Source organism: Stegastes partitus, unplaced genomic scaffold, assembly GCF_000690725.1.
Source record: "Stegastes partitus isolate 25-593 unplaced genomic scaffold, Stegastes_partitus-1.0.2 Scaffold562, whole genome shotgun sequence".
Taxonomy (NCBI): domain Eukaryota; kingdom Metazoa; phylum Chordata; class Actinopteri; family Pomacentridae; genus Stegastes; species Stegastes partitus.
The window spans coordinates 79,786-101,987 of record NW_007578293.1 but is presented as its reverse complement, the minus strand read 5'-3'; the positions used below and the strand labels follow the sequence as shown (position 1 = coordinate 101,987).

The window sequence follows — 22,202 nt, the reverse complement described above, 5'->3', positions numbered from 1 at the left end:
AGGAGTCTTGGTGGCCTCCATCTCTTGAATGAGGTGATTTAAAGCGGGTGACTACTTGTGCAACCACATACTTTTCATTTTACTGTTTCAAATTAATTGTGAAAAGTGAAATTGCATTTTATAGGGACTGTGGGAGAACTTACTGTATTCCAGTTAATCGATTTAAAAGTCCTGACATTGTGTTACTGAAGTACAACCAGCAGTGGAGTGTCAGTACATTTAATAAAATACAGTACTCTTGTATTTACTACTGTACTACTGTATTTTATACTCTCGGTACTCTACCTGAACCTTCCATTTGCCTCCATTTCAGAGAAAAACGCCACTTTTTCCTTCACCTACCAGGATGTTACCGAACACGCTGCCAGTAATCAAGCATCCAGCAGCGCACACAGCAGAGTCCAATTAGCACAATTAGTCGAGTAATTAATTAGAAAATTGGAGCAGATGTGATGAGATTTCGCTCCATTTTCTGGAATTTTGCAAAACAATCAATCGAGTAACGGAAATAAACAGCAGACTGATACGGAACCAGAACCGTGATCTCTGTGGTTCTACAGAGTTCTGCTCAGTTCAGGAGTTTCACTTTTGCACTCCTACAGTTTGACTTCACCTCATTTAGGATGTAAATTCCCAGAATATTAAGGCGTGAACGTCTCCGTCTTCAGAGGAAGCCTGCTTTGCTGAGCAGCAGGAGGAGTTCAGCATGTTCACGGCAGAGCAGAGGGGATAGAACCAGACTCATCACGGATGCACAAAACACACCGGAGACCACCTACAAGAAGCTAAAAAACATGAAGCTAAAAGCGCTGGAGCTGCTAATCTGCAGCGTTTTCACAGGTCATCGATGGTCACATTAGATTTCACATTCATCCAGCCTCATGAATATTCATCGGCCCGTTTTTCTCTCCAAGAAGCTGCCTTTAGTTACACACATATATATATATTGAAACGCTTTAGATCAACCACCTTTCACTCAGTTTACCTCCTGACTGCTGCCCGCCTGCTTATTTACAGCGAAGAGCTAAATTATTCAGAGCAAAGCTTTATTTATAGCCCATTCTGATCTGAGTCTTCATCCTGGAAACGACATAAAGAAGCAGGAAAAGACGGTAAAAGTTTGGGTTGGAGATCGTACTGATGAAGGTCGACTATTTTTATGTCCTTTTTGTCGTTTTCTGTCGTCTGTCCTGGTCTCGTGTTGTTTCTGTTTGTCAGTCGTCGGTGTTTTCTCTCACTTTGTGCTTTAACTGTGAATTTCTCTGAATGTTGCTGCAGCAGTTTTAAGAAGTGATTCTGGGAGCAAAAGATGAAAACTAAAGGTTCCTGGTAATTTCTTGCAGGTTCTGAAGTGTTTGAAGATGCTTTAAACTAAAAACAGCAGCAGGTGCAGGAGTCAAAACCTGTATTTTTATTTTTGAAACGTGCTAGAATGATATAGAAGCTGCTTATTCTCAACTATCTGTGGCAATTCATTTGATTTTAATTCATATTTCTTAAATCATATATATATATATATGTTTAAAAAATCACTAACATCAAACAAAATGCTTCTCGTCACTCGTTTATATCATTTCCAGCGAGAATAAAACCCATTAGTCACATGAAAAATTTACTATAAATACATTTTGACACGTCTGTGAGTAATTTAGGGATTAAATGTATGTAAAATGACTCATTTACTGTAAAAAAAAATTTACATTTTAGACAGGTTTTAACTGCAGTTTTTTTGGAATAATTTACTGTTTTTTCTGCCCATTTGTTCAGCAACAAGAAAAATCACAGGAAAAAAAAAAGTATTAAATTACATGTTAAGTGTAAAAACTGTAAATAACGTCCACATAAATTTTTTATTTTTTTTTAACTGTATTTAAATTAGCAAAAAAAAAAAAAAGATATTTATATAGAAAGGATTTTAAATTTAAATTTAATTTAATTTTTTTTAACTGTTACTTCATAGATTTTCCATTTTTGGTAAATTACAGATAATAAAGTAAAATCCCACAAAAAAAAATATTAATTTACATGTTGACTGTAATTAAAAAGCAAAAAAAAAAGTGAAAAAAAACTATAAATAATCTCTGCATGAAAAATCAGATTTTTCCCAGTTTTTGAACATTACGCTATCCCATCACTCATTAACGTATATTTTTATATAACTTTTTGAATATTTTTGTTTGTTTTTTCCGTCCAGGTGGGTGAAGTTGTCCCAGGTAACAGCACACATTAATTTTAATTTCATTGTACTTTGTGTATGGTGACAATAAAAGCATTCTATTCCTAATTCTTATTCAGGATTCATGTTTAATCCAAGACAAGAAGGTTGGAATAATCAAAAGTGTGACAGAGGAACAGCAGGAATAAAGGCCTGAGCAGTACGTCAGGAGTAAAGGAGCAGATGGATTAAGTTCAGAGGGAAGCGACGGGAATAAGAATAAACTGAAACACAAATAAAAGACGAAGGAGGAGGCGTGTAGGTGACGAACGGCGCCGTGCTTTCCATATGTCACGCCACCGACGTGTTGGGGATTAAAGCTTCGGTCCACATGAAAGCAGCAGCCTCATTAGAGCGCTCCCAGCATATTGCTACCTGGTAGGCGTGTGAAGCTAACAAGCTCCTCTACATCCTCCTCTCTGCTGTCAGTCATCGCTGCGTCTCTGTTCCCGGCTAACTACGAGGCGACTGATGTGAAAACCTCCAGCGCGCCGCCCAAACACTCCCCTCCTGATCAGGACTTAATCTCGCCTCTCCACACTAACGAGCTACAACGGAAACGAATGATTAGGATGAAAATCTACGGCGGAGGAGCGCGTTAATAGCTGGAGAAAAAAAAAACCTCTTCATTATTTGGAAACCGGGAGACGGAGCTGGATGAGGCCCGCGGGGCAGCAGCTTGGGAGATAATTGGTGATGTGATTGTGATTATTGATGAGGGAGGAAGAGGGGACGGTTAATCCTGACCCGACCGAGCCGCCGCCGACGCAAACAACAGGTGTGGACTCGCGTCTTAGCGTTCGTCCGCAGCCTTTAATGAATACAGATTCTCAATTAGGACCAGAGTGGAGGCGCAAACACAGAAACATCTAAAGTGGCAGCTGGAGGAGCGAACAGAGCTCCCCGTGGAGGAGAAACAAAGGCCTGGGAGAGGAGGAACGCCATCACTCCTCTGCAGCCGCCCGCAGGATCGATACCAACGACGGTGGAGTCGGGATAATAAGTGGAGGAGAACTCGCAGTCGACCGATCAGCTTCATGCTAACCCCTGAAATGATAAACAGTCGTGACTCGATAATCCGACACTAAATGTAAAACCTTCTTCTATGTCGGATATCAAGGCTGTCGGATTGTCCAGACGGAGGTCCAGATACGAGGAGGGCTTGATGCTGGAAGGCTCATTAGTTGTTCTTTATTGTTCATAGTTGTTATAATAACTAGTAGGGCTGGTCCCAGTAGAACTTCCTGGTCAGCAGATCACATACAAGTCGCATTGAACTGGAAACGTGAAGGAAGTCACAAAGAAATCCTCATTGAGCATCAAGTCCTGCAGTGTGAACGTGAACGCTCCCTGAAACAATCTGCAGATCTTCCTCTTCAAACAGATTTTCTCTAACGTTAATTAAAAGCCTCATCTTGGGTGGCGGCAACTGAGACGACACGTTTGTGCAACGCGGAAATATTTAAACTGAAGCACAAACTTGAGGCTTTTTGTGAGGCGGCTCTCATTCTGGGCTGTCATTAAGGTGCACTAGATCCTCCACCGAACACAGAGACGCTCACGAGACGAAGCAGACCAACAGCGAAAGTCCAACGACCTCTGGGCAGCGTCCTCGCCAGAGAACACAGCCGCCCGACTTTTCCTGACTTTGACCGTCAGACTTTCTCTAAAGGTTTTTCACGAGGATGCAATCTGAGAGCAATCTGATAACTGGATAAAAACACCAATAAAGTGCACAGTTCCAACGCACCTCCAGGCTGCCCCTAAAAAAGAAAAGGAAAAGTCAATCACCCACCACGGCCTGTAAACCTTATTGCTGTCAGCGCTGGGCGGTAATTAAAGGAGACTGCTCTCACAGCTGGATGGTAGCAGCTGGACTATAAGAGGACAAAGAGAGAGATTAAAACCAGATAAAACTCAGGGAGACTAAAGTAACGAGCGTCCACGAACACAAAGCCTCCTTCAAACAGAACAAGAAAGTTTTTGGTTTGTACATCGAGCAGGATTGTAGCTTCACTGTCTGGAACAAAAGCTTCCATCAGCTTGTGAAGACCACGTTTATCATGACAGGCTTCGGTTCCAATGACTCCTACAACATACAGCAACTCATTCCTCCATCAGTCCACAGGTTCTGGATGGTTCCAGTCAGGACTTTGGGGAGACCAGTCTAGAACCTTCATTCCAGCCTGATGGAACCATTTCTTCTCCACTTTGATGTGTGTTTGGGCTCATTGTCTGGTTGGAACATCCAACTGTGTCCAAGATCAACCTTCTGCTGATGGTTTGAGGTTTTGAACAACCTGGAGGTGATCCTCCTTCTTCATTGGTCCACTGACCTTGTGTGAAGCTCCAGGTCCACTGGCAGCAGAACAGAACCAGAGCATGATGCTGCCACCTCCATGTTTGATGGTAGGTCTGGTGTTCTTGGGGTTAAAGGCCTCACCTTCTCTCCTCCAGACATGGTTCTGCTCAGTGTTGGTTCCATCTGACCAGAACTTTCCTCCAGAAGGCCTTTTCTTTGTCCATGTGACCAGTGGAGCTTTAAGGTTCTGCTTCTAGAGGAAGAACTTCCTCGTGCTCTGTGGACCTGGAGCTTCACACAAAGTCAGTGGACCAATGAAGAAGGAGGATCACCTCCAGGTTGTTCAGGAAAACCTGAAACCATCAGCAGAAGGTTGATCTTGGACACAGTTGGATGTTCCAACCAGACAATGAGCCCAAACACACATCAAAGTGGTGAAGAAAAGGTTCCATCAGGCTGGAATGAAGGTTCTAGACTGGTCTCCCCAAAGTCCTGACTGGAACCATCCAGAACCTGTGGACTGATGGAGAAATGAATTGCTTTATGTTTATTTTTTGACAAAGATTCCATGATGGAGAACTCAGAGTTCTAGGAGTCATTGGGAACTCATGATAAACATGATCTTCACATGTGGATGTAAACTTATGTTCTCAGCCGTGTCCTTTATCTTCCCGTCCAGCTCTACTTTGTCCTTTCCAGCGAGGCTGAGCTAAAATCACCTCATCGCGCTCGCTTTCCTCCAAAAAACAAAAGAAAAAGAAAAAATGGTAAAAAGAGCCCTGACAGGGAAGTAAAACGACCAAACAAAATAAAACAAAGTAAGACATGCCAAGGACGAGACAGGCCCGGCGGTGCCAGCCGGCCTAACAAACTGTCTCGCTACAGCCTCAATCTCCTCCATTGATTTGCTGACAGCGGATCTTTAGCCCTGAGTAAAAGCGATCCATTGTGGACACCGCCTTCTGTCGGCGCTGTGCATTTTCAAATACCCTTATTAAACATTTATGACCGGGCGAGCGTTATTACAGCCGCAACCCCGCTCATACAATTCATCACTTATACATCAGTGGATTATCCATTTGGCTGCGCTGTCACATTATCTTTACAGACTGGATTTCATTGTGGCCCCTTTAGAAGATCATCCATTTATTAAATCAGTGTGTGTTCAAAAAGAAAAAGGAACATATAATATGTGATGGCGGATAACCGGCAGCTCGAGTGTCACACACACACACAAAAAAAAAGCATTAAGGAATTAAAAATGTGGGCAAATGGTGGAATAAAAGGGCACTTTGGAGCAGAGAGGATATGATACAAGAGCGACTTGTGAAGGCAGGAATTCCCTCAGTGCGTCTGAGCGTCGAGGCTTAAATGAAGTCCCACTACAAAGTGAAGCGTTAAAGCCTTTCAACAGCAGATGAAAGACAGACGGAGGCATGAGATGTGCTGTGAGAGATGTCGTCATCCCGTCCAACCAGAGCCACGCTGTAATTGAGTTGTAAACCCTCTTAGTCCGCTGCTACTAATAACCGCCTGTTAAATCCTGTTTGGGTTTCATCGTCCGCCCCAACTTTATCCGTCTCGGCGAGTTCCGGGATTCTGAAACTTTTACGTCGGGATCTCCACACGGCACCGAACCCAGTCTCAGCATTTTCCGTGTTAGAGGTCCATAAACATGGACGCCGGCCGGCCGGCCTTGCTCTGGATGCTGCTTTATATCAAAGTAAAGGAGGGATGAAGGGGAGAAACACCTGCTGTCAGCGGGTCCAGCTTCCTCTGGAGGGCTGCCCGGCGCCGTTTACTCACTTTTCAAGTTTGTCTCGTCTCTCTGGGGGTTCCACACCTGACACCAGAATTCAATTTGGGCAAACAGAGCGAGGTTTCAATCAAGCAGAAAAAAGGAGAGGCGGCGGTTAGAAACAGCCGAGCCCGCGGCCAAATGCTAACAGCGGCGCGCTAACATGCTCAGAATGCCAAAGCGACACGCCGACGGTTGGTAATATCTACACCTTCAGGAGCAGCAGGGGACAAAAAGTCAACTTTAAATATAAAAACTTGTCTCCCACGATCAGCTATCAGACGTCAGAGCTCATACCGACCAGGTGTCGACTGCGGGTGTAAACTTGCCGTTAGCGGCTAATTTTAGGCTGTTTTAGCGTCTTAGCATCATCAGATTTCTCTCGACTACAATAAACAACAACCTCCAAGCAGCAACCTGCACACTCACTAACTAACTAACTAACTAACTGTTGCCATGGTGATGGTGGACGCAGCGCCCCCTTCAGGAGACAACGAAAGTGAACGTTTTGAGTGTCTTGTCCATCCCAGACGTTCATTCCACAAAACTTGTGGCCGGAAGACTTTGCTGGACGTCAGGACCGTGAACGGCGATCGGTTGTGACGTGGACATACTGCACCAACACGGAGTCCGATCGGAGACGATGCCGGCAGTTACCCAACTAACTAACTAACTAACTAACTAACTAGCTAACTAACAAGAAGTTTTGCAGACTTGGATGTGACTTTGGTGCGTTTGCGAGGCCCTGCTTGGTGATTTGCTGTCTAACTTGGACGTTATTCGGCGTTTGCCTGGTCTTCATGGGGAAAACAGTTCTATTTTCCAAGCATAGCTTCTTGTTTGCAGCTAGCTAGCAGCTGGAAGTAAAGCCAGATGGTTTTGGTAGCAGTAACGAAGGATTAGGTTGAAACCCACGATCCAGACAAAATAGCTTCCATCCTGTATTCTGCTGTGTACAGATCTCCTGAAATATGCCACTAGATGGAGCTTCATCCTTCAGCCATAATTAATGGAGCTAGAACACAGCTATCAACCCATGTCGGTCGTTTTTATTGGTGAAAGTCGTCTTTTGTTGATCTTTGTGGCGTCTCCTTTTGCCTCCACGTGTAGCGACTTCCCGCCGTCATTATTTTGCTTCCACACGACACAGTCTGTTAGAAAAAGATTTCCAATGTCTCCGTTTAGCAGAAACACCAGGATGTTCTCCTGCATCTATTCTGACGTCTGCAAACTGAATTTCTGACTCACAATCCGCTGCAAAGTTCACCACACGTCGCATAAACAAGCTCGAATCTCGGCTTCGACGAACGACAGCTCGGTTCACGCCGCAGACCGACACGGTCAAAGTTTAATTACGACAAAGCAGAACTTTCTGAAGCATCCTCGTGTCTCCCAGTCGTGTGGTGCTTCAGAAAAGGCAGCTGCAGCACGCGTTGAAAGCAAAGGGGCAGGAGGTAATAAAACATCACTAATTGGTTTCACAAGCTGACTCGGGAGGAAGAACGAAGCTAAACAATGTTTAAAACCAGCGAGGAAGAATCTCTGCTGTCACTCCTCCGTCCACTCGTCTCCCTCCCGAAGCTCTCAGCCAATTAGAATGAGCCTCTGTCCGTCTGTCAGCCGCCAAGAGCTTCCAGAAGCAAAAAAAGAATCCCCTCCGGAGCGACTCTGGCAGCCCGACGTGAGCGCTGGCTGTCGTGGAGCTGCTCCCTGACTTAACTACCTCTCGCTCGGAGATAGCGCCACATAATGCTACTCCCACGTGGGCGCGAATCACACGAGCCCAGACGCACGAAGCCTCCGCCGGGTTCGGGCTGTCTCTCATTCTCCACCCACCTCTCGCTCTCGGAGACAAGCGGAGTTAAGTCCAAATATAGTGCAGCTGACAACAGCCCAAACCTGCTGTATGACCGGCTTGACAAACGCTGTCAAAGCAGCCCGAGAGCAGCAGACGGAGCCGCCGCGGAAAAAAAAAAAGAAGCTGAGAGTGATAGAAATAAACAAGCAAAAAGCATCTTGTTTTTTTTTTTTTTATTTCCCCCCACAGAGCTGCAGAAACGGGGTTAAAAGGGTAATGTATTCTGTTGGGTTTGTATCGGAGATAATGTGTATGTGATTAAGACGCCTGCAGGCAGAGGGGAGTGCGAAGCGTCAGGTCGGCGTGAATTCATTAAGACGCCTCCGAACCAACAGATACGAGGACTCCATGATGAATAACAATCGCGCGATGAAAATTTAATTATTCCCCGTGTTTCCATCCCCGAAACGCTGTCGGCGTCGGCGCGTCGTTATTCATGAAGGCTTGACAAGCTGCCTATCACTTCCCCCGAAGGGACGCCGCCACCGAGACGACGAGCGCTTACATCCACCTGCGAGTGTTTCCACGCCGAAGGTACAAATCACAGCGTTTCACCGCCGACAGGACGGAACGCGCCGGAACAATAAAAAACCCACGAGTCAGCTGCTGACCTGTTGCACGTTGTTGTTTAAACACCGGATCTTAACTTTGCAGCAGTTTTGCACGTTTTTGTCGTTTAACGTACGTGTGAATACGGTGATGCTTTTAATTAATCCCACCGTGGAGAAATCTGCATTCCTACAACAGCAAAGGTTAAAGTGCAAACATTTAGGAGACATGAGTAGAAACAAACAAATAAATACACAAGTAGGAGTTCAGATAATAAGAATTAGCTTTAATATTACACAGAAGTACAATGAATCCTGATGATGCACGAGGTTTTTAAATGTACAAAACGCGTTGACGTTTGCATACTTGTCCATTAAAGCTGCTTCTGATTTATTTCTCTGAACGAGAAAAGGAAAAGGCAACGAAAAATAAAATTCAGATGCGACAAACCACATAAAAAAAACCCAACGCAGGCCAGCGCAGAAAATGCAAAAACTGCAAATTCAGTTTTAGTTTCACTTTCAGTTTGTTAATATTTTAACCATCTTTTGCATTCATGGGATCTAAATAAACTGGGTAGCTTCACGGTTAAGTCGTCAGTTCTAATCCAATCACAAACCAGATACAAACGATGGACAAACGGCCGCTTTCTCGTCTATTTTCTTCATAACTCACTAAATGAACATCGTGTTGTGTTACAGGAGGCTTGAACCTGGAGATTGAGACCATAAATTCATCGCTAAAATGTCCACGGAGGAAATAAATCAAGTGAGAAGTCGACTCGTGTTGTCAGAGTTTTTCTGTGGAGGAGTCGCCCCCTGCTGGCTGCCAGACAGAACGCAGGTCTGAGACTGTTCTGCATAATTAGTCAGTTGCAGCTACATTTATATTCAGTCATAAATAAACAAATAAACCAGAAACGATTCACATTTAAGAAGCATTTTTCTACAAAATGACTCAAATCAATTAATAAATTATCAAAATAAAAGCTGAATAATTTAATCGTTCACATCTAATCAATGAATCTATTGATTGTTGCAGCTCTAGTGAGAAAAGCAGCTTCAGGAAATTTAGGAATTATGAAAATGGGACTAAAATTTAACTGCCATCGATTCTTTCTAATCAAACTATCAGATTATTTTGATTATTTCATCATTCTCTGGATGAATCGATCAGTTCTTTGGACTTTAAAATGTCAGAAATCAAAGACAAAGATCCCAAATGTCTTGTTTTTTATAAAAACATTCAGTTTACTGTCAGAGAGGAGGAAAGAAACCAGAAGATGTTCACATTTAAGAAGGTGCAATCAGAAAATTTTGACTTTTTTTAAAATAAAGAATGACTTAAAGTGATTTACCAACTAGTTGTTTGGTCTATTAAGCGTCACACCACAGCTAAAAATAACCAATATTATAATATATAATATATGATTAAACGGTCATTTGTTTGATTTGACGACAGTTCAGAGGTCAGACGGTCGAAGGCCAATTCATCGATCAGTAGTTTGGTCTCTAAAATATCAGAAAACGGTGAAAAATGTCCAAAACCAAAAACATTCAGTTCACTGTGACGGAGGAGCAAAGAAAGCAGAAAATATTAACGTTAAAGAAGCTGAAATCAGAGAAGTTATAAAGAAACCAATTAACTACAGCCTCATGTAATAGCTGACATCTGATTGATGAATCTATTAATCCTTTAAGCTCGAACGGGAGCTTCAGTAAATTTAGAAATGAAAAAATTAGCACCAAATTTAATGCTTTTAAAAAAACGAGACGTCTACGCTGGTGTCAGATGAATCAAACTGGTTTTCTGAAGGCAGAGGAGATTTTGCACGCTGGAATAAAATGTACAGATTTTTGTAGCAGCAGCAGCAGAATCTCCAAAGCGTCCTCAGATGTCGACGGAGCCGAGCCGTCGACGAAGCAGCGACTCCGGCTAACCGCCGCCGCCGCCGAGGCTTCCCCCGCCACAAAGAGTCCTCTCCACGGAGCGCAGACGCTGTGACGGCTTGACAAAACATTTCGGAGGAAGCGGCAACGCTTTGTGAACACGCACACGGAGAAGGAGAAAGTGCATCACTTAGCATTACTTCCCCGGCTCTTAATCTGACAGGTGTCGGCCACGGGAGGAAGCCTCGCAGCGCCGTGTTGTCTTTCTCTACTCAGTGGTGCGATGCAGCTTCTATAGGAGGCAATGAAGACGTAGGCAGAGGCTGCTGTCCGCCGCTCCGTCTGTCTGCCGCAATTCCCCCCGAAGTGTTTGGAGATGCAAGTGAAGGCTGGTTCTCCTGGTCCGGCTCTCCTCTCCCTGGCTTCACCCTCCACCCTGCCTGACAGTCGGTCTGATGTGCAGGCCTCTCAGAACAGGCGGAGATCATAAAGACACCGCGACAGAAGAGCATCGGCGGAACAACGAGACAGCGGAGCAAAGACAACAAGGTGCTGGGGGTATCTGTGAGGAGATGTCACTCAGGTAGGCAGCCAGGTGTTTGGAAGGAGGCACAAATGGAGGAACAAAACATGGTTGGATGGAAATAAGAGATGAAACGATGGCAGAGGCGAGTAAAGACGGACAGCTGTCCTACCCCGATCTGATCCCCAGTACTTTACATGTAGTGTTTGCTGAGAACGAGGACGTTTTCATTCATAAAACACTTCAGGTACATTACAGCTGTTGGAATCCAGCGTGTAGCGACACCTGAACAGGTCTGTGATGCATTCAGTCTGTTCCTTCATGTTCTGCAGGTGGAACCTTGTGGTAAAGCTCCACTAGAACCCTGTCTGCAGGTAGAGCTAGAGGGTAGAACACCTGTGCTCTCTACATGACGTCAGTAAATGTACCATAGACCAGCTGCAGTACCTGGTTGTTCCACCAGGTGGAGCCTCTTCCTGTTTAGAGACCAGAGGAGGCGTCACTCAGACTACAGCTCATGGTGGCAGCAGAGAGCATTGTGGGAGTTTAGCTAGTGAGTGTCAATGTCCTTTGGACAAGTTTCGAATCATTTTGGACGCGTTTAAAGTTGTTTCAGACAAAACTTTAGTCATTTTCAAGACTTTTTTTTTGTGGATGATTCAATTCTGAGAGAATACGAACAAGTTTTGAGGATTTTAGACCAATGTTGAGTCATTCTGGAGAAGCATCGAGATGTTTTTGTCAAGTTTTTGAGTTTAGCTGTAGTACCTGGTTGTTCCACCAGGTGGAGCCTCTCACTGTTTAATCCTGTAGACACCAGAGGAGGCGTCACTCAGACTACAGCTCATGGTGGCAGCAGAGAGCATTGTGGGAGTTTAGCAGCAACGTGACCATGACAGAGACTCTGAGGAGGTTCAGGACCTCCGACCAGAGCTGGTCGGTTGAGGATTAACTCGGACGGTGCTCCTTTATCCCTCTAACATCTGCTAAAGTTACAGTAAATGTTAATGACTATAAAAAACACAGTATATTACTGGAACGTTTAGCTTCGGTGCTAAACAGCTAGCGTCATGTCCTACTGTAGAGATCTGTTATACAGGAAAGAAATGTTGGAGTAAAAACAGCAAAAACACAAAATAAATCAGAAGCAGCCTCTTAGCTGAGGACTGCTGTGAGCTCAGCTGCTCTGATGCGACGTTTCAGGTGAACCTTTGTGCAGCAGAAGCCCACAGATGCTGGAGAAGGTCACGGCGACACGACTCGCATTTCAAACCTGCGACTTTGTGATGGAGAGAAGCGTCTCTTTGTGTGGAGGAAGCGTCGTCCGTCCGTCTCTGCTTTTGTCTGGCTGCCTTTAGAGGAGCAGGTGAGCTCCCTGCAGCGCTGAAAGCTCGCCGCTATTGAAGCTCCACACAAAGGAAGCGGCCGTCACACGGCTTCTTCACAACCGGCGGCCGAGGCAGCGACACGAAGGCTCGGACTGAACGGTGAGGAGGCCGGAGACTCAGAGAGGTGAACGAACTTCAGTAAAGTCAACTAACTGGACCTGAGAGCAAAGTTCTGGCCTCTGAAGTCGATCCGAACGGAGTCGGATCTCATGTGATTGAACCGATTCTGGGATTTAGAGTTTCAGAGGTTTTTTTATTGTTTGTTTGTTTGTTAACAGGAATTTTAAAGATTTTATCATTTTACATTAAAATGTTATTTAAAAAAAAAAAATTACAGATAATATTTTTTAAAAAGTTGATTTGCATATTAAGAAGATTAATCATTAAAAAAAAACTATAAATAATGACCAAATGACAAATTCCTCCAAATTTAAATTATAAAAAAAGGTGACCTTACAGACATGTCGCATTATTTTAAAGAGAAATTATGTATAATTAAGACAGAAAAAAAAATATTATTTTATAGATTTGTCCCGTTGAGTTAAATAACGGATACAGAAAATTAAATATTAATTTGACTTATAACAATAAAAAAGGCCAAAACTGTAAATAAAGACCCGTTAGTTATTTGTTCTTTTACAATTTACTGTAATTTTAAAGATTTTATCATTTTAAATTAAAACATTAATAAAATACATTTAAAATGAAAAAAATACAGATAATACTGTAAAAGTGCAAAATTTTAATCTTAATTTGCATTTAAAGATGATTAATGGTAAAAAAAACAAAACAAAACAAAAAAATAACAAACAGGCCAGAACTGTAAATAAAGACCAGTTAGTTATTTGTTCTTTTACAATTTTTTTTTTGCGACCATTTTTCCATTTTTTAAATTTGCAAAACAAGTTTTCTTACAAATATTAAGAACAATTATGTATAAAAATTATTTTGCAGATTTTTTTCCCGTTTTCTCAAATTACAGATAATAACGAGTGAAACTGCAAAAAAAATAAAAAATTCATGTTAACAACCAAAAAAAAGAGAAAAAAGCCAAAACTGTAAATATTGAAAGTCTGTTTTTTGTTTAGAAATTTGTTCTACGACAGTAAACTTGCATCATTTCTCTGTTTAAAGGAGCAGAAACGGTTATTTTTACAGATAAATCACATTATTTTAAAGAAAAAATATATAAAATAAAGAAGGAAAAAAATCTTTTTGAAACTCTAATTTTACTCATCCGCCCTGTTTACTTAAATTACTGATAATAGCAAATAAAATCACATTTTAATTATAAATAAATAAACAAATAAAAATGATGAAAAGACAAACCAAAACTGTAAATATTGTCCAATAATAAAATTTTATTTTATTATTTTGCTTATAAACAATAATTTCTTGGACTATTTCTGGTGCATTTTGGACAAATTCTGAACAATTTTGGGTAAATTCTGTCATTTTTTGAAAGGTTTTGAGGCAGTTTGTATAATTTTAAGGTATTTTGCATTTTTTCTTTTTGGTCATTTTGGACGTGAAAAAATCCCACAAACCCTTTTAACTGTATTTAAACGAGCAAAATAAAGTTTTTTTTCTGCAGATATTTGCTTCAGCAGATTTAGAAAATAAGACTTCAGATTATTTCATTATTTCCAGGATGCATCGATTCCTTGTTTGGTCAGAAATCAGTGACACATGAACAGAAAACTCTTTTTAATATTTATTATTTATTATTTTCCGTCTATTTGTGTTGATTTTGTGTCTGTTTTCAGTCCTCTTGCATATTTTTTGGCCTCTCTTGCAGTAATTTTGTCCATTTATTGTCACTTTTAGCAGCTCTGTTGCTTCCATGTGTGTCTTTTCCAACCAGCCCTCTTGCTCTTTGCATCGTTTTGTACTTGTTTTGTGCGTCTTTGCAGCACCGCAGCGTCTCTTTATGCTCATGTTCTATCTAAAGTTCTATCTGATGCGTTTCCCAGAAGACCCACGACTCGTTCTGTCCGAAGATCTTCAGTTCGCTGCCACAAAGGAGGAAAGAAACTAGAAAATATTCACGTTTAAGGATCAGAGAATCGAGGGATTCTTCTTTAAAAAGTGACACAAATCGATTGATTGAACAGCTGCCGGCTGATCGATGGATCTATTGATCGATGGATCTATTGATCGATGGATCTATTGATCGCTGCAGCTTCAGGTAAATACAGAAAAAAGCAGGATGGAAACGTCATCGACTCGCTGTTTGGTTTGTAAAAAGTCAGAAATCAGCCCAAAGATAAATATGAAATAAAGCAGAAAACATTCCCAGATCCAGACTTTCCTTCTCTGAACGTCGTCCAGACTGAACCGACACAAACAGTCGGATCCCTTCATAGCTGCAGCTCCGGTGCAGGGAAGTGAATTAACTTCATTAAAGCCTAATTGACTGGACGAGCTTCTCCCCTTTAAAGCTGCTGCTTGTTGGCCGCCAGCTTCTTGACATTTGTGATCACACCTGGCTGAGAGCGGTAATAATTAGGAAGCTCCACGTTTCCCTTTTCTTCTCTCTTCCCGTCGTCGAGGCGGGGGAGGGTTTCCTCGGCGTCCTGCAGCCTCCACTCGTGTCATCGCCGTGACATTTGCGGCCGATCGATAATTAGACGCACCGTGTAGTTTTGCTTCTGGAGCGGCCGAGCGCTGACGTTATGAAGGTAGCTTCAGCTCGGCGGACACAGATCTGCCTCGTCTGTCTCCTCTGAACCTCCCGACGCTTTTAAACCGACTCAGGATGCTTTTATCGGCTCAAAGGACACCGAGAGGAGGTTTCTGTAAAAACTCCAGGAGGAGAAACGGCACAAGATGCCTGATAAGAACCATAAATTAAGAAGTTTTCCATTAAAGAAAACTCAGTTCCTTCTCCTGGAGAACCTTAAAAAGACCCACAGGCCTCATTTAAGAACTCAAATAAATGTTTTAATTCTTAAATGACACAAACAAATAATTAAAAACTTATGTTCAGCAATTTTCCTGTTCTTTTAATTAAATTAAATAAAATTAATTTTTTCTATTGAGAGTCTTTCTCAATGAGGTAAAATGTAAAGAAAAATATTTAAAAAATATAATAAATATTTTTAAATTAATTTTTACCTTCTTTTTTTAAAGAAAAAACTCTGATTTTAAAGATTTTACTCGTGTTTAAAAAAAAAGTTATTTCACAATTTTTTTTCTGCTTTGTTAAACTACACATGCTTAACATCTGCATTAAAAATGCGTATTTTTTATGAATGCTAATTTATTCCTTTACTACTATTTATAACGTTTTACGACCTTTTTTTTTTTTTTTTTACTGCTTTTAAATGAGAAAAAAAAAGTCATATTTAAAAATATTTCTGATTCTTTGAAAGAAGAAATGCGTCAATTAAAGATTGAAAAATGGTAAATAATTTTATTTGAACTGTTATTTTAAAGATTTTTCCATGTTTCGGTAAATTATTCATATAATCCAGTAAAATCTGTGGAAAGAAAATCTTTAATTACGTCTTTACTATTAAAAAAACTGTAAATAAGATCAAAAATCTGTTTTTTAAAATGGAAAATCCTTTTTTATCAAAACTTTTGTTCTGTATTTAATTGAGCTAAATAAAATCATCTGTACAGACACATTTTAAAGATAAATTCTACAAATTAAAGATTAAAATGGTGTTTAAACAGTATTTTGTTCTTTTTTAATGTTTGACCAGAATTTCTTTTTACTTTTAAAAACACTTTTACTGAATTGACATCAGCTAAAGACATAAACTTAAACTGATATTTCCATTCTTTATAAGAAAAAATATGTATATTTGAAAAATGAGCAAAAACAGGAAGTTTAACTGAGTTTATGTTCGTTAAAAATCTAACTAGTTTACAGCTCAGCAGGAGTCCAGCTGGTTGGACAACACAGCAAATGATGGTCGTGAATATTAATATTAATCAGCATGTGGAACAACGTCCATTTAACTGATTATTGGTTGAGAAAATTATGAACAATTTGAATGTGTAGAAAACTAGAAAACTAACGAACCGTCTACGTCGTCTTTGTTTTCTGCTCGTCCACAAAAACATGAAAAAATGTTTCTAAAAATCAGTTCCATGGATCCTAAAACTCCAGAACAATGTTTATCCTATTACAGGATTAATGCTAATTATCATTATTATTATTATTATTATTATTAGACGTAGCGTCAGACTCATCAGCTGTGGAGTTGCAGGTGATTGTGGGTAATGTAGGCAGCAGGTTTGAAAATCAGAATCAGTTTTTTCAGAAGACTGATTCCTGCTCTTATGAAAACCAACAGCAGCTTTTCTCTCTCAGCTCTTTGCATAAACGCCACCGTTCAGCACCTCCGCCGCTCGTTTTCTGCTCCCACACATGAATAAAAGAAGCGACGATGGCGGTGATGAAGACGGCACCGATTTCTGAACTCACTTTACAACCACAACGCTCGTTTTAACTCTTTGGCTGAATCTCTGAACTTTGCGGGACGTCAGCGGTTTTTTTTCCGGACACGTCTCGACACGACTCGGTTCTGCTCGCGTTGACGTCCACGTTCAGCCTGCAGCTCTTGGAAACCGGCTTCGTCGCACATATTTGCCGCAGGTTCGTGCACGTCCGGCGCTCGCATGCTTAACGGGGCGTGTTTGACGAACGAGCAGCAGGAGGCTGATTTGGGTCAGAGCGGTTGAGCAAACACCTGAGACGGGCGTCGGCGGCTAAACGCTCGCTCGCGGCGAGGAGCTAATTCCTGAGCGGGAACACGTGACGCCGACCTGCAGCCAGGTCTGGAGGCTTCCTGACAGAGATGTTCTGGCTCGTAGTTCCATCATCGCGCCGGGAGCTGTCGGGTCTGTCGGCTCGGCGAGGCTTAAGGCCGCCGTTAGTTAGCGGCCGCCGCTAGCCGGGCCTTAAGGCTTTGTCCACACATCACCACAGCTGATTGCTCCTGTGGATGGTTGGGATTCTCGGCTAAGACAGGGATTACTGACCCATGTCGGCTTCCCACCTTTACAGCAGCCACTTCGATGTTCACCCAGTCTGAACTCTAACGCCCCGGAGAATTGAAAAGACGTGTGAGTGGGTGAGTGTGTCCACACAAGCCCACAGCCATCACACACAGCTTCAGAAAGCTTCTGTCTGGAAGGGAAACTGTGGTGAATTTAAAGGTAAATAAAGGAACCAAACAAGTTTAAAACAGCCTCATTTATGGCGTAAACTAACAAAACATAACAAAAAAAATACATGAAAATCAGCGTTCACCAGTAATATAATAAAAACATAAGCATAAAAACTACAATATTCTAACTTATGGAGATGAATCTGTCTAACGTTGAGCTGAAATACACATAAAACCCAACAAATCCACAGATTCTTGGATCTCTGTCAGCACACGTTCCTGTTCTTATTGTATATGTATTATTTCTTATTAATTAATGTTTTTAATTTAATTTAAGGAGCCCATAATATGCCTGTTTGTTTTTTCTTCAGCGTATTATTTTGCTGCTGGAAGCCGTGTGTCCATGTGATGTAAGGGTTCAATGGAAGATACAGTAATGTTGTCCAGTCATTCAAAGATGCAAAATTTGAATTTAGTGTTATTTAAAGTGGTAACTAACGAAGTGATTTGGATTAAAAATCAAACTTTATTGGACTATAACAAATATTATGGGTAAGAACCAGCATCATCATTAATAATGGACGTTAATGAGGCTAATTTTGAGCTGAAATACACATGAAAAGCCAACAAAAACTCTCTGACTGATTAATTTTTTTGAGGTTTTGACTTCATCTGAGGAGCCCATTCTGTGTTTTTTCTGTGTTTTCTGCTGCTAGAAGCCCTGTGTGCATGTGAGATGGTTTTGAAGGTAAATAAAGGGTCTTTGTCAAAAGATGCAGATGAACTTACACCAATCGGCCACAACATTAAAACCACTGACAGGAACAATCTCGTTAGAACGCAGCATTCTGCAGGAAAACCTTAAATCCTGACATTCACGTGGATGTTACTGTAAACCAAGCTCACATACACAGACATCCCAGTTACTTTAACCCTCTGAAGGACTACGTCACCTCATCCTTTCAAACACCTCAACAACAAAGACGCCTCGTTCCTATTGGCTGTGCAGGTATACCTCAACAAGTGTGCCGAACTTTCGCCGCAGCTGCTTGAGCTTTCAAACCGTCGATGCGAGGTGCGAGTCATCGAAATAAACGGGTTTCTTACCACCGTTATGTGCCCTGTTCAATCCGATCTCCATAAAGTTATGTTCCCCTGACCGTATACCTGCTCGTCTCAGTTCCGGACTTTTCCTAAAATTCGTCAATTAATTTCTTCAACCTTCATTTAAATCTTGAGGAACCATTGAAGGTTTAAAAGCTTACAAAGCAATAAGATGTCAGTACGCTAGAATACTGAAATGAAATAAGTAAACTGAAAAAAGGCTGGAATACAACAGTAGAAAGTGATGTTGGCAGTTATTCTGACTTAATATTACACATGATGTGAAATATTGCACCTGAAAATGAGTTTATTCTCCAGTTTAACTACTGAAACCTAGTTTTGCATTTTTATGAGAAAATCGAGCTATTCTCTGCTCTGGAGCTTAAAATAAGTGAAAAATCCTAATGTAGGTAAATTTGGGCCAAAATCGCAGTCGGAGGAGTGGAACCGTAGTTATGTTTTATTAATTTAAGATTCTCACATTACCCGGTCGTGTATGGATCTGAACAGACACACACAACTATCGTCAAGCCTAAAAATGGGTTAATTACTCATCTAGTGGGATGAAAACAAAGTCTTTCTCATCTTTCTTTCTTGTCCGGTTGCCTAGCGATGTCTTTTCAGAAGCTAAAGCTAGCAAGACGTGGTCGATAAACTGGACTGTAAGTTGCTTTTTGGTCAACATTTGCTAATATTTTCAAACAATCGCTGAAAACGAACGACTTGGGTGTTTGGTGACAGCAGCCTCATCGGTGGTTTTAGCGTTCCGGATCCGGATTCTCTCACCTGTGTGAGACCGATCTGAATCCTGGACACACAACAAAAAAGGTTTTAAGACCCCCCGTTAGAAACGTCCAGCGACTCAATAGCCGACATTCCAGCGTACAGTGTACAATCGAGCCGCTTGGTCCCGCCGCTCAATAGCCGACATTCCTCCCTACAGTACACAATCAAGCCGTCTCGTTCTGCTGAAGTTTCCATTGTGTCAGGGCGGTTATTAGCCTCAGAGACAGACAGAGGCAGCCAGGAGAGGAGTTAGGGCTGTCCGTCAGCCCATAATGTCTCCACACAGCAGCCCAAACCCGAACTGACAGCATCACCACCGCTCTGACAGCACACTAACAACACACTATTGTTCCCTCGCAAACGGGCCGGCGCTCACCTTCCAGAGAGTTCTGCAGGAATCCAAACGCTGCAGGGTCCGTCCAACCGGGCCGACAGCATGCATGGGACGTCTTCATTACGGGTCGGACTCTATCACGGTATGTATAGTTTTACAAATGAACCCCGACTCTACCGACGGCCACTAAAACACCCGATAGGAAGCTTTTATAGATCTAAACGACCAACAAAGTACAGAATGAGAAGAATAATGGGATTTTTTGAACATTAAAGCAGCTAAACATGCTTTAGTCGACCCTAAAAACACAATCATTAACCTGTAGATGTGCAGAATCTCAGCTCTTCAATGCAAGAACCAGCCAAGGCGCCAGTTTTACCCAATTACCTCCATTTAAAACACAACTTCTTCACATGGACATCGACACTCAGCTGAATCCAACATCGAATATGGAACGAATGGAAAGAACACCATGAAAAACGCTGCAGTGCACAGCAACAAGCCCATAGATAAGACGCCCTAAGATGAAGATGAACTGTTGTACCTGAAATGTGAGTTTATTCTGTCTCATGCAACATTTTTCCAGAGTATATTGAGCGATTCTCTGCTGTACACCTTAGAAAATGTGAAAAACATTCATTTGGGCAGATTTGGGCAAACGCCAAAGCAGGACCGGTGGAACCACAGGTGGGTTTTGTCCAATAAATGTGATGTCGTCGTGTTGCTCGGCTCTGGACGGATTTAAATCGACACAAGCATCCTGAAGCAAACCCGTCAGCTGTGTCCTGTCGCTTTTTTTTTCTGCCTTTTCTGAGCAACACAAAAACAGAAGCCGAAGAAGAAGAAGGAGCAGCAGTGCTGAGGCAACAGTCTGTCCTCCCAGCGGACGCCTTCCAAAAATATCTGATCCCCTAAAGGCACGGTTCACTCAAAAAAGAAGTTCTTCCTCGGAGGAATCTCAAACAGTCCGACAGCACGCTGCTGTCAATACGCATCTGGTTTAATGAGCAGAATAACGAGAGGTGAAGACGGCCCGCCACGCCGAACGGTTCCCAGTTTCACTGTATCGTGTCATTTGTGCTGTTATTGCCTGACATTAACCTCACAGTTTGCTCTAACGGCCTCCAATAAAAGGCAGGAGGGTGTATAATGGAGATCCGACGACCTACGCTCAGCGCAAGTGGAGCATTTTTCTTATTTTTACTGATCCAGCCTTCATATCTGCAGAGCTCTGGTTGATTCCAGAGTGAAAACAGGAAGAGAAACGTGGAAACAGACGCGACACGAAGCGACGGAGACCTGCAGAGCGGAGTCGGGCTTCCAGAACCGGCTAGAATTACAACAAAATGTTGATTTTAAAGAACGAGAAGCTTTAATCGGTTTGAACACCGTGCACAGACGTTCCTACGTTGGCGTCAGACTGGTGCTTTGCTGTAGTTTTGTTAGATTTCAGCGTTATGGTGCCGTGAATTATTATTATTATTGAATCATATCAACCAAATCAAACTGTAAGATTTGAATGTTCAGGTTCCATAAACTGCATATAAACAGCTGTGAACATGTCTGTCCCAGGATGTTTTTACAAATTTAGTTTTTGGTGAAACAATCTCTTGTCTTGACCCCGACCATCCCCAGAACCAGAATCAAAAAGCAGAGTCCACGACACCAAACCCTGCCGCTGAGGCCTGGTGTGATCTCAGTCCTACCTTCTGCCGGATCTCCTCCTCCATCTTGATGGGAGAACCGAACTCGGCGACCTGTCGGACCCCCTCGCTGGCGTAGCCTCCATACTCCCACAGAACGTACTTCCTGGAGTGAGACGCTCCGATCAGAGCCGACCAGTGGTTCGCTCGTCCTGGAAGACGTTCAAAGATGGAGTCGGTCATTCTGAATTTTTCGTCAACGTCGGTACATATTACCTAAAACACCTGTCTGTTGTATGGTGTTGGTGCACAGTTCTGGTTCTGTAAATGGAAACCAGCGTGGCTCAGATTGATCCATTCAGCTCTACTGTGTTCATCTGAAGGAGCTGGAGGCCATGTTTCTCGCCTCACTCAGAGGAATATTTAAATCCTATTACAGCCATGAGTCCTTGTCCTCACAGCTTTTTGCTCGCTGGCTTACTGCCGACTAGAACCCAGTCTCTGGTCACATTTCACCAGCTGTTGAGGCTCTAACATCAGCAGAACCTGATTGGACCAGGAGAGGTTCCAGTTTTTTGTTGTTTTGGCTTGAAACCTGTTCACTCAAAATGCATCTGACATGAGTCAAATATTTTCCAAAATATGGTTAAAAAATGGTCCCAACTGACTCGATGTTGTCCAAAATGTCAA

The 22,202-nt window shown here is 42.2% G+C and overlaps 1 protein-coding gene across 1 annotated transcript in view; it reads right to left on the bottom strand.

The window, feature by feature from the left end:
* The window catches only part of LOC103362205 (spondin-1), a 137,437-nt gene that overhangs the window by 67,909 nt on the left and 47,326 nt on the right, over window positions 1–22,202 (bottom strand). The window contains exon 6 of the mRNA XM_008288496.1: window positions 21,576–21,724. Within this exon, the coding sequence (XP_008286718.1) occupies window positions 21,576–21,724 (149 nt within the window). The remainder of the gene's footprint in view (window positions 1–21,575; window positions 21,725–22,202) is intronic.